Source organism: Palaemon carinicauda, chromosome 19, assembly GCF_036898095.1.
Source record: "Palaemon carinicauda isolate YSFRI2023 chromosome 19, ASM3689809v2, whole genome shotgun sequence".
NCBI classification, from domain to species: Eukaryota; Metazoa; Arthropoda; class Malacostraca; order Decapoda; family Palaemonidae; genus Palaemon; species Palaemon carinicauda.
In genome coordinates this window covers 125,168,103-125,183,081 of record NC_090743.1, presented here as the reverse complement: position 1 = coordinate 125,183,081, position 14,979 = coordinate 125,168,103, and the positions used below count along the sequence as shown (strand labels likewise).

The window sequence follows — 14,979 nt, the reverse complement described above, 5'->3', positions numbered from 1 at the left end:
CAAAAAGAATAACAGAATGGATCCCTAGAGATTGTGAACGAAGCAGAGAAAGGGGAAGATGATGGAATGACATTCTAAGAAAATTTGAAGGTATAGACTGGCATAAAAGACCATATATAGGTAGGTAGTAGGTTGGCCAGGGCACCAGCCACCCGTTGAGATACTACCGCTTGAGAGTTTTGGGGTCCTTTGACAGGGGACAATCGATTAGAAAACGTAATCCTATTTTGGTAGCAAATCCTTTTTATGTTATAACATATCTTTGACAAGCAGCCTTTGTAATTTGCATCAAATATTGTTTCTTTTATTTGAAATCAAAATATTTTAACCTTTTTTAGACCACCTCTACTTTTTGTAAATATTTGTGTATATCGTCTCAACATTATCTTCCTCTCTGGCTTGACCATAGTTCATATTCCTCATTGCCGGAGAAAATCGAATATTGTTTTTACAATATAATTCTAAATTGATGAAAAAATAAGATCTCTTTTAAACTAGGTCAATTACTTCCTCATTTAGACCTAATACGTCTGGTTTTCACTCCTCAATAGCTAATGTTCAGAAACTGAATATATGACACGAATAGGAACGTTATCAAAACTTTGGCTATTGATACGTTCTCCCTTGTGATAATACTCTTCACTAGTATCATAATACATTTGTATTAGATCACTGAACAAAAAGACCGCGATACAGTAAGCAAAGAGTTTCCTAAATTTCCCTAACGGAGTTGTTACAGTTAAGATGACCCACATAGGTCACTGCCTTCCAATAAAAGATCTCGGTGTGGCAGAATCCAGCATCTCTTCCAGAACCCGTTCTTGCTGGGGACCAGCAATATATAAAGACTCGGCCTCTACCCTTTGGGAGGAGCAAGCAAGAAAGCATTTTGCTCTACACTTGCTGTGCAATAGAACTGTGCCGGGATGGGTCCTACAACAAAACTTCTGAGAGCAATCGTTGCTCTGATCTGTTTTGCGACTTCTTCTTCTGGGTGAGTACGCTTTCATACACAAGACTTACCAGTTCTGTAACCACAAGTTTCTTATCACCAATTTCATAATATATATATATATATATATATATATATATATATATATATATATATATATGCATATATATTTATATATATATTATATTTATACACACACACACCCATACACACACACACATATATATATATATATATATATATATATATATATATATATATATATATATATATATATATATATATATATACAGTACACACATATATTTACATATATATATATACACACATACACACACACCTATATATATACATATATATATATATATACATATACATGTATATATATATACATACATATATATATATATATATATATACATGTATATATATACATATATATATACATATATATATATATACAATACGTATAACAATACACATATATATACATATATATATATATATATATATATATATATATATATGCATATATTCATATATATACAGTATATATATGTATATATATACATATATATGTATTTATATATTAATATATATAAATATATATTTACATATATATATATATATATATATATATATATATATATATATATATATATATATGATTCACAAAGGAAACAAATACCTTTTAATATAGAATTCTCCCTTTGGGTCTTTCAGGGTATCTTTAGACTGTTGTTGGTAGGATGGTAGGGCATCAACCACCCATTGAGATACTACCGCTAGAGAGTTTTTGGCTCCTTTGACTGGCCAGACAGTACCATATTGGATCCATATCTCTGGTTATGGCTCAATTTTTTTTCTTTGCCTACGCATACACCGAATAGTCTGACCTATTATCATTATGTGTATATATCTATGTATGTATGTATGTATGTATGTATGTATATTTATATATATATATACATACATATATATATATATATATATATATATATATATATATATATAAATATATATATATATATATATATATATATATATATAGAGAGAGAGAGAGAGAGAGAGAGAGAGAGAGAGAGAGAGAGAGAGAGAGAGAGAGAGAGAGAGAGAGAGAGAGAGAGAGAGAGAAAACGTGCAATCAGTGATTTCATGCAATCACAACTTTTCAGTGAATACATGTAATCACTTAGACCCTTCGTGAGTACAAGTAATCACTAAAAATTCCAGTGATTTCATGTAATCACTGGAATGTAGAACGGTGATTACATGAAATCAGTGAGCGTTGCCAATTACGTTGAAAAAAAATTATAAACTTAATATTTCAACGTTATAACATGTAATTTTAGTAATTAGCATGTGGTGATGTTAAATGTCCAATCACCATAATCTATTAAACTAGTAATAGTTTTCTCCAGTTAGCATGCGAGCAATCACATCGTTAGGAAATGTGGAGGAAGTTAAACAAACTTTGACCTCACAGCCCAACACAACGGTCCGTGATGTCCGATTAATACCAGCATTTTAGCTGAAGTTTTCCTGGAATTACATAAATTCAGCTTCGTTGTCTCCCGTCCAGCAACAAGCAAATGTTTGATGTCGCCATTGCCACGTTCTAAGGAACCCTGGCTTTGTGAGGGGCGTGACTTTCCATGGACAATAACTAGATTTTGCCATATGCATTTTATCTGTAATAATTTCAGCTGTGAATTCACTACAAGTATTGCTCTACAGGGTGGATGGAGTTCTGAAGAAGAGAACAGTAGCTGAAATGCTACTTGGGGTGCTCGCTTATAGATGTCAATGCATGGATAACCAAAAATTTGGTAAAATGATCTTGATAAACCATTATCCATTTGTAAGATTTCCAACTCATGGATTGCACGTGCACAGGATGCAAATTTATGAGTCAAAATAGAGTGAACGACAACACCTTAAGCTACTTACCTACTCAGCAAAATAGAAACACGGGGAGGACAATAGATTCCGGCGGTTAATACGTTTGGCTATTAGCTACTCAGTAATTCTGGAGAACAGGGAAGACAATAGATCCAGGTGGTTATTGCAATTGGCTCTTTAGCTACTCAACAAACTTGTATCACAAGGAAAAGAAGTGACTCCGGTGGTTGTTATGATTGGCTGTTTAGTTACTCACTAAGCTTGAAGCACAGGGAAGACAATAGATTCCTGTGATTATTAAGATTGATTATTTAGCTGCTGAGTAAATTTGGAGAACAGGGAAGACAATAGATTCAGGTGATTATTGCCATTGGCTGTTTAGCTACTTAGTAAACTTAGATCACAAGGAAAACAGTTGACTCCGTTGGTTATTAGGACTGGCTGTTTGGTTACTTAGAAAACTAGGATAATAGGGAAAACAGTTGACTAAGGTGGTTATTCCGATTGGATCTTTAGCTACACAGCAAACTTGGATCAGAGGGAAAACAGTTGCGTCCGGTGGTTATTACAAATGGCTGTTTAGTTACTCAGTAAACTTGGATCAGAGGGAAAACAGTTGCGTCCGGTGGTTATTACAAATGGCTGTTTAGTTACTTAGTAAACTTGGATCACAGGGAAAACAGTTGACTCCAGTGGTTTTTACAATTGCTGTTTAGTCACTCAGCAAACTTGAAGTACAGAGAAGACAATAGACTGGTGGTTATTACTATTGGCTATATGGTTTCTCAGTAAACTCAAGGCAAACGGAAAATATTACTCAAGTGGTTATTACAATTGGCTATTTAACTACTCAGCAAACTCGAACCACATGAAAAAAACAGACTATCATGGTTATTAAGAGTGACTATTTGGCGCTCAAGACAACTCTAAGTAATTCAAAATAAACCCTGTTCTTCAGAATTAATCTTGAAGTTGGGAAATATATTTTGTATTTGATTCCTGTAAACTAATCGAATTTGAGGATCATTAACAAACAAACATGAAGTATTCATATAATCTGCTTTTTTCAAAACACTAATGCGCTGAATTACAAGATAATAAACACTGTAACATTAACCATGCGCTTAGTAATTATTTATAAAATACATGTGAATAATTTTGTTGGAGCGACTCTTGAAATGTAACATTAAAATTGTTTTTATGTTAATGACTGTTATAGCTTTTACACATTAAAATTGCCTATCTTTCACTAAAATTTAATTCTAAAGAACCTGTATTGGAGATCAGAGTTCCTAAATACTTGAATGATTCTACCTCATTAATCCCCTCTCCATCCAATGATATTTCATCTTCCATTGCATACTCCATTCTCATCATCTCTGTCTTTCTTCTATTTATCTTCAGCCCAAATTACAGTCACTCAAGTCCCTTGGTAACATTATCGACTATGTATGTTTAGTCCTGACTATAACCCAACATAACCTAACCACTAACCCACTCTAACCTAACCTAACACAATCCAGCCAAATCACTCTTACATTAACTCAGTCCAGTGCTCCAACTATGGCACTCAAATTATATACTGCATGTCTTTCCTTTGTCTTTCTGTCACCATATATGATCTTATATCAATTGATTTCCTGAAAATAAGTAGCAAGAACAGTAATTCCCATTAGAATATACATTACCATATGTTTTTTTTTTATCCCACATAGAATCAGCTAATCGAACTCCAATAAAGAAAAAATATTACGGAGAAACTGTTGGAAAATATATTTAAGGATAAAAAAAGAAGTTTCTTGGAAAAGCCAAAGTAAAGCCTTTATCCTTTTTTATATCATCAATTCAACAATCGTCCTTACTTTTCCCCTTAGATCTTTAGTCCTTCATTTGTTGGACACTTATTCGCAGTTTCCTTCTTCTGAACACATTCATTATTTCCATGAAAATGTGGAACATTGAGAAAACATTTGTAGTGTAGGGAGAACAATGAGATTTTAGTAAGTGCCGCAGCAAGCAACGAGTATTTTTTTTTTCTTTACAGTACCCATTTCTTATTGTGTGTTTTGTAAATAATCAAAATGTCAGAGTTTAAAAAGGAAAAATTGGTTTTGTACTTTTTATACACATTTATTATATATTAGCTCATAATAAGTAGGTCATAGACGAGCAGAGTAGTCAAGTAAGAATAATGTAAGAAGATAAACAGAAAAACTAATCATTTTAATTTAACAAAACCAGGAGCCACGTCATAACAGTCCCCAAATCGTGGTTACCAGGAGGGGATTTGCAGGTCTGTGTCCAGGTGACCAACCCAGAGGCTCTACAAGGGGAAATAACTGTCAGTATTGAAAATGGCCCACTATATGCAAATCAACGAAATACGGACACCAGTCTCCTGATGCAGGAATCAATACAGGTTCTACAAGGTAAAGTCTGTTGATCCGAGTGTCCTGATATACTCTGTTAATGAAATTGATAACTCAATGTTTTTCTTGCCTAACTGTAGATAATTATGATCTTACGTTTACAGCTTAATAAACCCCAAAACAAAGTGGCACTACATTACACATCTCTTTCAGGTAACCAAAACTTCTGCACCAACATAACTCTACCCGAAATGGAACAAGACTCAATGTTACATCAGGAAGGAAGAGATATCATACACATAAATGGAACACTTGATGGTCTTCCTGTAAACTATAATAAGACTATTTTCCGTCAAGTTATTGCCAGAAAGATGATTGTACAGACACACAAACCCTTATACGAACCAGGCCAAACCGTCCACTTCAGAGTGCTGTCACACACTGGTCCCTTGAAGGAGATTTCCACTGAAAACGTCAGTTCTAAGCACAATAGTGAACGATTCAATTCATAATTTACTTCTCTAGTTCTTAATACTTATATATATATATATATATATATATATATATATATATATATATATATATATACACATGTATATATATATTTATATATCTATATATATACATATATATCTATATATATACATATAAATATGTATATATATATCTATCTATCTATCTATCTATCTACCTATATATATATATATATATATATATATATATATATATATATATATATATATATAAAAAGAAAAGTAGCTGCATCATGCACCATTCACCACTTCCATAAAAGCCTGTTCCCAAAATAAAAGGTAGCACCAAATCCTGTGTAATACCATTGATTCCTGGTGTCCTAGGAATCTTTATCCTTTCGACAGCAACCCCCCCCCATCTCCTAAAAAATTTACTACAAAAATGTTCAGCCTTACAAAATCTATTTCTACTCATTTATTCAGCTTCTTCTCTTGCACCCTCCACAGAAAGTATATCCTCAAAATGACCAAGCTAGGACTACAATTACAGTATAATTTGCTATAGTCAGAGGCTACTTATGGAAAGCTCAGGGAAAATGGGAATATTTAGTTGACTAATATACAAAATTTAATGTTTTGAAATTATACCTCATGTCGAAGCTTAGAATTTTCATTAGCTTCCTTATCTTCCAGTACCAAGAGATATACATAACCAATCCATCTGACATAAGAATTGCCCAGTGGTTAGATGTCGACAACTCCAAAGGTTTGGTCCACTTGTCATTTCAACTCACCGATGAACATGAGGAGGTAAAGTAGATTTTCTTCTTTTCTAAGCTTTATGTTTTATTAGGCAATGCTATAAATAAAAAGACAAAGTTTTATCATCACATTCTAAAATGTGAAACTCAAATCTTCAAATTTCTGGTAACAATTAAAATAGTGCTATAATCATATCTAAAAATTTAATAACTTCATGTTCACTGATCGTTGATATCAACATATCAATAAACAGGGATCTTACTACATCACAGTGAAGAGTCAAGAAGGTAAAAAGGAAAAAGAACGCTTTACAGTGAGAGAATACGTCAAGCCAAGGTTCCAGGTAGATGTAAAGCCACCTAACCCCATCTTTTCCACACAACACAGCTTCACCTTCACTGCATGTGCCAAGTAGGTTGCTTCTTTTTCACTGACCAATTTACAGCACCATAGAAAACGAATAGTGAACATAGACTCCAGTCAGTGAAAACTAAAATATGGTATCGACCCATTATAGTAGACAATTTACAGTTAACAAAACTAAAAATATTATTCAATATAAATTCAACATTCTCATGATTTCTTTCAGTAGAAAAAAATTGCATTTATACTGTATGTATCTGAGCTTGATTTAAATTTAGTAAAAGTTCTCTTACCCTTGTATATAACAGGTACCCTTTTGGTCAACCTGTCAAAGGTAATATTCATTGGGAGGTCAACAACAATGATTGGTTGAAAACAGTCATCAAGATGAATAGCCCTGTAAGTATGTGGTACATTTTTATTCTAATCGTATGAGAACCCCATTGAAGTACGCACGAACTGATTCCACCTGATTGATAAGAAACTCTAAATACCTTATCACTTGGCTCACATGAGCAATTATAGCCCATTTGAATATTCTATATTCTCAATATCTTATTATTTGCTAGACTAGCGGAATAATTAATAAATTCATAATTCTAAAACTTATTTTTGCAAATTCCTTTGAATTCCGCTTCTCAAAATCCATTTACTGAGAGCGTTCCTTTTCAGATTTCTGGCTGTAGTGACTTAACAATCAAATCCAGTGATCTATTTACAATCACTGAATGTGACATTGTTAGCATTAGGGCTGATGCAACAATAACTGATGAGGCCAGTGGGGAAGTTGAGAAAGGAACAAGCGTAATCGAAGTTCAAATGAATAACGTCCATTTTGAAACCCTTTATCAAGATGACTTTATTAAACCTAATTTGCCCTTTACACTCAAGGTATAGCATACGAGTTTTTCTATTACTGACACAATATCTTCATTATTTACCTAATATGTATTGTGTGCAAAGAGAAAAAAAAATGACCCTAGTGTGATATTAAATAACTTAATTTTTGTACAATTCTAGTGAATTGTAAACATTCCTCGCTAATTTGTTCATTTTTCACAAGGTATTGGCTGAATTGCCAGATGGATCTCCTGCAAGTGGTGAACCTCTTGAGATCTGCCATGGACATATTTGCAATAACATCACTACCCCATCAGATGGCATTGTCAAACTCTATTTAACCAACCCCAACAGTCATAGAGTAGAAGTAAGTATATATTATCCTCAATCCATGTTATTCAGTTAATCTTCTGTATATATAACTAAAAAAACCGGGAAGACAATCATTCCTACTTTATAATGGGCAATGCCTAAAGTATATTTTCTCTCATTTTTACCTACAGATGAAACACATGGTTTCCAGAGCACTCTTATGTAGAAGGCCGTTTGAACTCACTGCAAAAAGGTATTACTCTCCATCCAATTCCTCCTTAGTCATTCATGTTCCAGAGGAGACTATCAAATGTTTCAATGGAGAAAAAACCAGACTCACATTTAAAGTCTTGTTTGCAGCTGTTCAGCAAAGGTCTGCTGTTGTAAATGTTCAGGTAAATACTTCTGTTAACATTTATAAAGAAAGTAATCCATATCATTTTCTTTTAATAAGTGGTATTACACATAAGTCATTCAAATCTCTATTACACTATTGGGAACTTGGTTTTCTACTAACAAATGAAGTCTCGTGGATGTAATAAGGCCCATTAAAACCTATTTTGGTTAGCAATATAACCTTCGATTTTCACAAGCTGACATCATCACTAACGCTTCCTTCCAAACCCACAGGTGATGTCAAGAGGAAAAATACAGTACTTCAAGTCAGAAGAATATCAATTAACTTCCTCCGAACTGCCATTTGAAGAAGAATTCTTCATGGATCACCTACCCCTTGCACCAGCAGATACTGTCACTGGTATTCTTAACATCCCAGTAACCTTGCCTTTAACTGCAGGACCAAAGATACAGGTAAGGAGTATTCTTACATTCAATGTCACTTACGGGTAATCCAATAATTTTACATTCAAACTGGTAAAACCTTATTAAAACCCTCTAATATTCTATTATTACAGGTGCTAGTATGGTACATAAGAGCTGATGGAGAAGTGGTCTCTGATGCCAGGGAGATAACTGTTGAAAAGTGCCTCCCTAACAAAGTAGATTTTGCCTGGTTCACCAACAGGGCCCAGCCAGGACTCGCAAACTCCCTCACGATCACTACGACCCCAGGCTCTATATGCAGTTACGGTTAGTTGCTAAACCTTATTAAGGTCATACTATCCTTTGCCCAGCAACCTTTACAGCACCAACTGTTTTCAACTGATCTAATTCAATGCTTCAGCCCCAGCTAACTCCCTGTTTTCGTATCAATTCATCGTTATATAGCAATTCCCTCTTTACAGTCAATATCAGGAATATTTATAAAATATACAATGTTAAATATTTAAAATAAAACCTTGATACTGGAATTGTTTGATACAGTGAAAATATAAATGGTATAAAGTTAACAATGATGAATATAGAATATTAATTATTCAAAATATTGAATCTATTGTCAAAAATAGAAGCACACACCTCAAAGCTCTCATTCATAACTACCTTCAAATACAGAATAAGACAGAAATACTGTATTGATTATTTAATTTTTGAGTCACCTAAAAATAAGTTAATGAAATGATATTCATGAAATTTATTCTTATTTATTTTATAATCTTAAAATATTTATTTTGTTGGAGTAAGTAGGTTACCCAATAAGGCTAAATATGAACATAAAGTAAAATTGATTTGCTTATTATTTAAGGGCAATATTATGTTTTCATTGACCACCAGATGTTCTGGGTAAAGGAGTAGATTTGGAGACAGCCAGACGAGATACAGAAACCATTAACAACTTCTTCTTGAGTGACCCTAATTACAACGTGTATCCGTGGAGTTCAACACAGATCAATGACTACGAATACTGCAAGAGGTTGAAAGCAGAAAATCCTAACGGTATGGTAGAGATTTCATACAAAAATAGGTAACATTTTATATACTTTTCGTCATCATTTAGGCATACCTTACTCCTTTGGTTGCAAACCAAAGATGTATGATACTACATAATATAAATGCATTGAAAACATTTCATTTCTTTTTTTAATATAAATTTAAAATACATCTTTATCCTCTAGAATATAATTTTTCCTACCTTCCAGATGACACAATATCCATATACAGCACTGATTACATTGATACTCTTCATATGTTTGATGTAAGTAAAACATTAAAAGTAAAACTAATGAAATTTTATTTATGGAATAATTTAAAAAATGAGACTATTCTCAAATCATTAAAAAAAAATTATTTTTTAAAAAATCCTTGATTTTCACAGCAATCTGGACTTTACATTTTCACCGACCTCACCTTAGAAACCAGACCATGCCTCGATCTAGGTAAGAATCTGCAGCACATCAATGCCTCAATAACATAAATCTACAGTACTGTCCTAACCTAAACATGGTGTCAACACTGCTATGAAAGTATTTTGAAATTGAGCCAGAAGTGTTCCTCATGAAGCCAATATAAACATTAGAATGGGTAGATGTAATTACAGAACTGGCATTATGAGAGTGAAATCACTAAGCTAATCTCTTTGACCACTGGAAAACACTTGAGCCATTCCTATTCTGGTAACTTGAGCCAATATTTTGGTCCAACACTATACGTTGCAGGTTACTACTTTCTAAAAATACAAGGAGAAAATCTTTCCATCACAATCGAATCCCTTCTACCTAATTATCTTTCTATGTCAAAGTCTTACTTGAAGAAAGTATGGCAGGCATTGGGATCTAAGGACCTAGCTGTGCTACACACCACCTCTTTGCCACAGAATGGAACTCTTTATCACTCTTCTAAATTTGGGGAAAATTAATATATATATACATATACGAAGGAACTTCCCCCAATTTTGGGAGGTAGCCAATATCAAAACAAATTGAAAAAAAAAAGTGGGTCTTTCCTCTTTACGTTTCTCCCAGCCTGACAAGGGACTCAAGCGAGTTCAGCTGGTACTGCTAGGGTGGCACAGCCCACCCTCCCCAGTTATCCACCTCAGATAAAGCTTCATAACACTAAAGGAAGCAGCAGGACCTACCGGAACTGCGTCACAATCACTCATCATTCATTACTATTTCTAGCACACTCTCTTGCCTCTCTTACATCTATCCTTCTATAACCCAGAGCCTTCTTCACTCCATCCATCCACCCAAACCTTGGCCTTCCTTTTGTTCTTCTCCCGTCAACTCTTGCATTCATCACCTTCTTTAGCAGAAAGTCATTTAATTAATGTGGGTGTTTATTATGGGCAGCTGATAGAATTCCTAAAAATAATATTGGTAAAAAATTGTATTTAAAATCACAATAACACTGTTGACAATATATAAAAACTAGAAAATAGAGCCAAAATAACCAAAAGGGCCAGGGTCATCTGATGAAATGGCTGACTGCCAAACAGCAGATAACATCTAGAAATTAATTTTGGATCAATTTAATTAGATTGTTGATTTACTAGCAACTTTTAAATTGGACATAAATAGCTCTTTATCTAAAAATGAGGTTATTGAAACTCTGATATCCATACAAAGAGATTAACACCAATATGTACTGTTGCTTTTCTATATTTATTGGTAATAGCTTATGTATCAAAAATACATCTTCTGCAATGAAATTTGGGTCTATCATTAAGCCTCCCAAGCTGATGTGAGTCCGTGGAAGGGAGAAGAGAATCTCCGTTGGGGGACTGGGTACATCAGCTGCACATTTCTAAAAATGTTAAAATTCAAACCCATTTTGCATTTATCTACAGATTATCAGACGTATTCTGATCCATATAATGGAGGATACTACAGCAGACACAGTTCATCAGAAACAAACTTCCATGAAACATTACTTTGGAATCTAGCAGTTGTTCCGTAAGTGTGCGTTCTCTATTTTTCTTTATATAGAAGAAAATCAACAATTCTTTATCACGAATATAATCTCTTTATATAATAACTGAAATTTAAATTCGTTTCCCCAAAAAGGTCAACTGGGATACTCAAACAGGATGTTGAGGTCCCACCAACCTTTACCGAGTGGTTTGGAACTGCCGTGTGCGTCCATCCACATGTAGGTGTTGGAGTGTCAAAAAGTTCTTCGCTCACCACCTATACACCCTTCTATGTAGACATGTTGTATCCTCCATCAATCAAGAGAGGGGAAGATATGCCTGTAAAGATCTTTGTCTTCAATAACCTTCAGCAACCCCTGCCAGTGAGTGTTTAGAATAGAATAGATTTGTTAATTGAATCTATAACAATTACATAAATAAATGACATTTCCTTATTTGTAACTTTTCTCAAAATATCATGCAAGTACATAGCTACTACAACTACTTATCATATCTAATAGGTGAGAGTTACTCTGGAAGGAAGCACTGAATATGAGCTTATTGGGGAAAACAATGCAGGCTTACCAGCTGGCCAAAGACTATCCTGCGTTGGAGCCCAAGACAGACATGTCCACACTATCAAAATAAGGCCTATCACCATTGGACAAGTAAACATTACAGTCAGGGCCTCAATAGACACTGAAACCTCTGTGCCTTGTGGAGATGAATCTCTCAATATCGGCAAAAGGTAAAAACACTATTTCAATTTCAAAGGTCTTTCTGAACACAATATGGTTATAAAGATAATTTTTGAAATATATTGATTTTTTACGAAATATAAAGGACATTATTCTAATTATGAAAATTTTTTTCATGGATTTTTCATATTTATGTCTTATCCATAAGAGAATATTCACTTTTTTAGGCACGAGCTTGTGAGTCCACTACAAGTAAGAAGAGAAGGTTATTGGAGAAAAGACACTTGGAGAAAATATATCTGTGCAAAAGGTGAACTCAGCTAACTTTCAGCTCTTAAGTATCAGCATTTCAGTATTCAAAAATATTATACTGTGCATTGGTTGCCTCCACGATCAGAGGGTGAATTTTCCCAATTTTTTTTTCTTTGCTAAAAGTCTTCCTTTTGCCTATCAAAAGGCTGTGATATGTGTAGAATTCATCTCCAGCCTCTATAATGCCCCCCCCCCCTGGTCATCAACGCCCCCCTTATGTTAATAGTAAAAATACGAAATATCATTAATAATTTTCTAATTTTTTCAGTTTACCCCTTAAAAACTGTTCAAAGTCGTTTTCTCATATCAGTGATATCAAAGAAAATGTTCTCAGGGGAGACTATGATTTTATATCCAATATTTTCGTCATCAGACAAAAATCGTAATTTCTCGTTTTTTCTTTTTCGGGAGAGGGGTGTATTTCTTTGCTTGTCCTGCTCTTATGCCTTAAGTAATATAATATTTAGATGTTTTAGGCCATCAAGTGACATAATACCTAGAAAAACACAGAAGGTTTTTTCCCTAAATCGAAATTTTAATTTTTGGTGAATATTTATTTCTAGGTATCCCTCCATCACCAGCCGGGCTTTCACTAAAGTTAATGCTCGTTTTTTTCTTGCTGTGTGCTTATTTACTGTTCGATTTTGATAAAACTTTGTCTGCTTGTTCCAGGTGGATAAACAAACATAATTACAAAGCGAATTTCAATTCAAGACATTAGTTTCTCACTGGTCACCAAACAAATTTTAAGTCGCTAGCTCCGATTTTCACATTTTTATTCATAAAATCCTTTATTTTCCCTGTAGGATGATAAAACTTACAGAGGATATGCCTTATTATAGTGCTAATAATGCCTGAAAATTTCATTAGCGTGTCTTGATTAGTGTATTTTTGGGAAATATTTTTTACGATTGGCACCCCTTGAAAGGGGAGCCTACCCTTAATAAAAGAAAAAGAAATTACTTTTAAACTAAAAACTGGAGAAATCATTAAACTTCCATACGAGATTGTAAACATAAGGGAGAGGTACAATCATATATATATATATATATATATATATATATATATATATATATATATATGATAAATAATAAAAAATAACATCACCTATTCAAAACAATTCTTGAATTTACAGTGGAAAGCTCTCTCTGCTTATGAGTCATCACAGTACCAGGGTCACCTGAATGTGGATGTTGCAGTCCAGGCTCGAGATTTCCACCACACATTCTTCATGGCAGAATCTAATAAATCATTACAACAGGAAGTTTCTCTGCCAATCCTTCCAACTAATGTCTCCTTTAGCATGAAGGGTCAGGGTTGTGCCCTAATTCAGGTAAGCAAGAGTATATGAATCATGTGCATTTTATAAAGATTTCTAATGCAATAATTACTACATGTCAATTAAAGAAAAACCTACATATACTTATGGCCAAATAAAACATTCATTATTTTGATTTTTCTGTTATGGGTGCAGTTTTGCAGGTTTCATGTGGTATATTTATACATAAAAAAATACTTTACAAACTTGATTTTCAATTGTAACAATGCTTAGAAATTGGCATACTACACTGAAGACGACCACTCCTTTGTGACTATGGGTCGTGTCTCTACAATCATGTATTTGCTTATATTGTGTTTAAATGCAGTACAGATTTTGTATTTTCTATTTTCTACTGATAAGAACAAATTTATGGGATAGAATTTTTCTTTAGTTAATTATCTTTTTAGATTGTTTCATATGGATGTGCATAGATTTCCAAAGACAGTAATAACAGTAATGATAATAAATGCCCAATGGACTTGCCACTTGCTTCACCACATACAGTATATGAAATGGGGTTACTGAATTGATATGACAAAATCACCAGGAACTATAACACAAACTCATTTTTTGAGAGAACTGTCCCACATCTTTAATACCCTGGGCATTTCAAATAACCCTAGTTGGAATTTCATGACATTTATGCTAACCATACAGCCCTTTGGGCTCTGGGCGATATACCAACACCAACTGAAACCAAACCTGGGCCGGATAACATAAGAGTTATCTTGTATCTGATTTTAATTTGTGGAACTTTATAGCGATGGCCCTTTGAATTTTTATTGTATTTAGATTAATTTTATAGTTCTAAGTCCTTTTATTTATTATAGTTTTAGAATGTTCGTTTTAAATATTTATCAAATCATGTTTTAACTCATAATTATACAACGTATCTATTTTTAAGGCTCTGATGAAGGAAATAGATTT

At 33.5% G+C, this 14,979-nt stretch overlaps 1 protein-coding gene across 1 annotated transcript; it reads left to right on the top strand.

Moving 5' to 3' along the window:
• The first annotated feature begins 852 nt into the window (after positions 1-852).
• LOC137658820 (alpha-1-inhibitor 3-like) lies at positions 853-14,979 on the top strand. The gene is made up of 19 exons (XM_068393890.1): positions 853-994; positions 5,096-5,283; positions 5,437-5,696; positions 6,390-6,506; positions 6,712-6,869; positions 7,130-7,220; positions 7,494-7,712; positions 7,885-8,028; positions 8,165-8,368; positions 8,604-8,783; positions 8,888-9,062; positions 9,645-9,806; positions 10,010-10,065; positions 10,186-10,246; positions 11,659-11,764; positions 11,876-12,104; positions 12,243-12,469; positions 12,647-12,729; positions 13,867-14,979. Exons 1-19 carry the CDS (start codon positions 927-929, stop codon positions 13,887-13,889), a joined length of 2,751 nt encoding a protein of 916 aa, XP_068249991.1. The 5' UTR covers positions 853-926; the 3' UTR covers positions 13,890-14,979.

Bases quoted from the DNA above. Each gene is read 5' to 3' on its own strand.
- LOC137658820 (XM_068393890.1), top strand. From the start codon at position 927: ATGGGTCCTACAACAAAACTTCTGAGAGCAATCGTTGCTCTGATCTGT. The intron at 6,507-6,711 runs GTAAAGTAGATT...ATCAATAAACAG, and splicing joins TCACCGATGAACATGAGGAG to GGATCTTACTACATCACAGT. The intron at 11,765-11,875 runs GTAAGTGTGCGT...TTCCCCAAAAAG, and splicing joins TGGAATCTAGCAGTTGTTCC to GTCAACTGGGATACTCAAAC.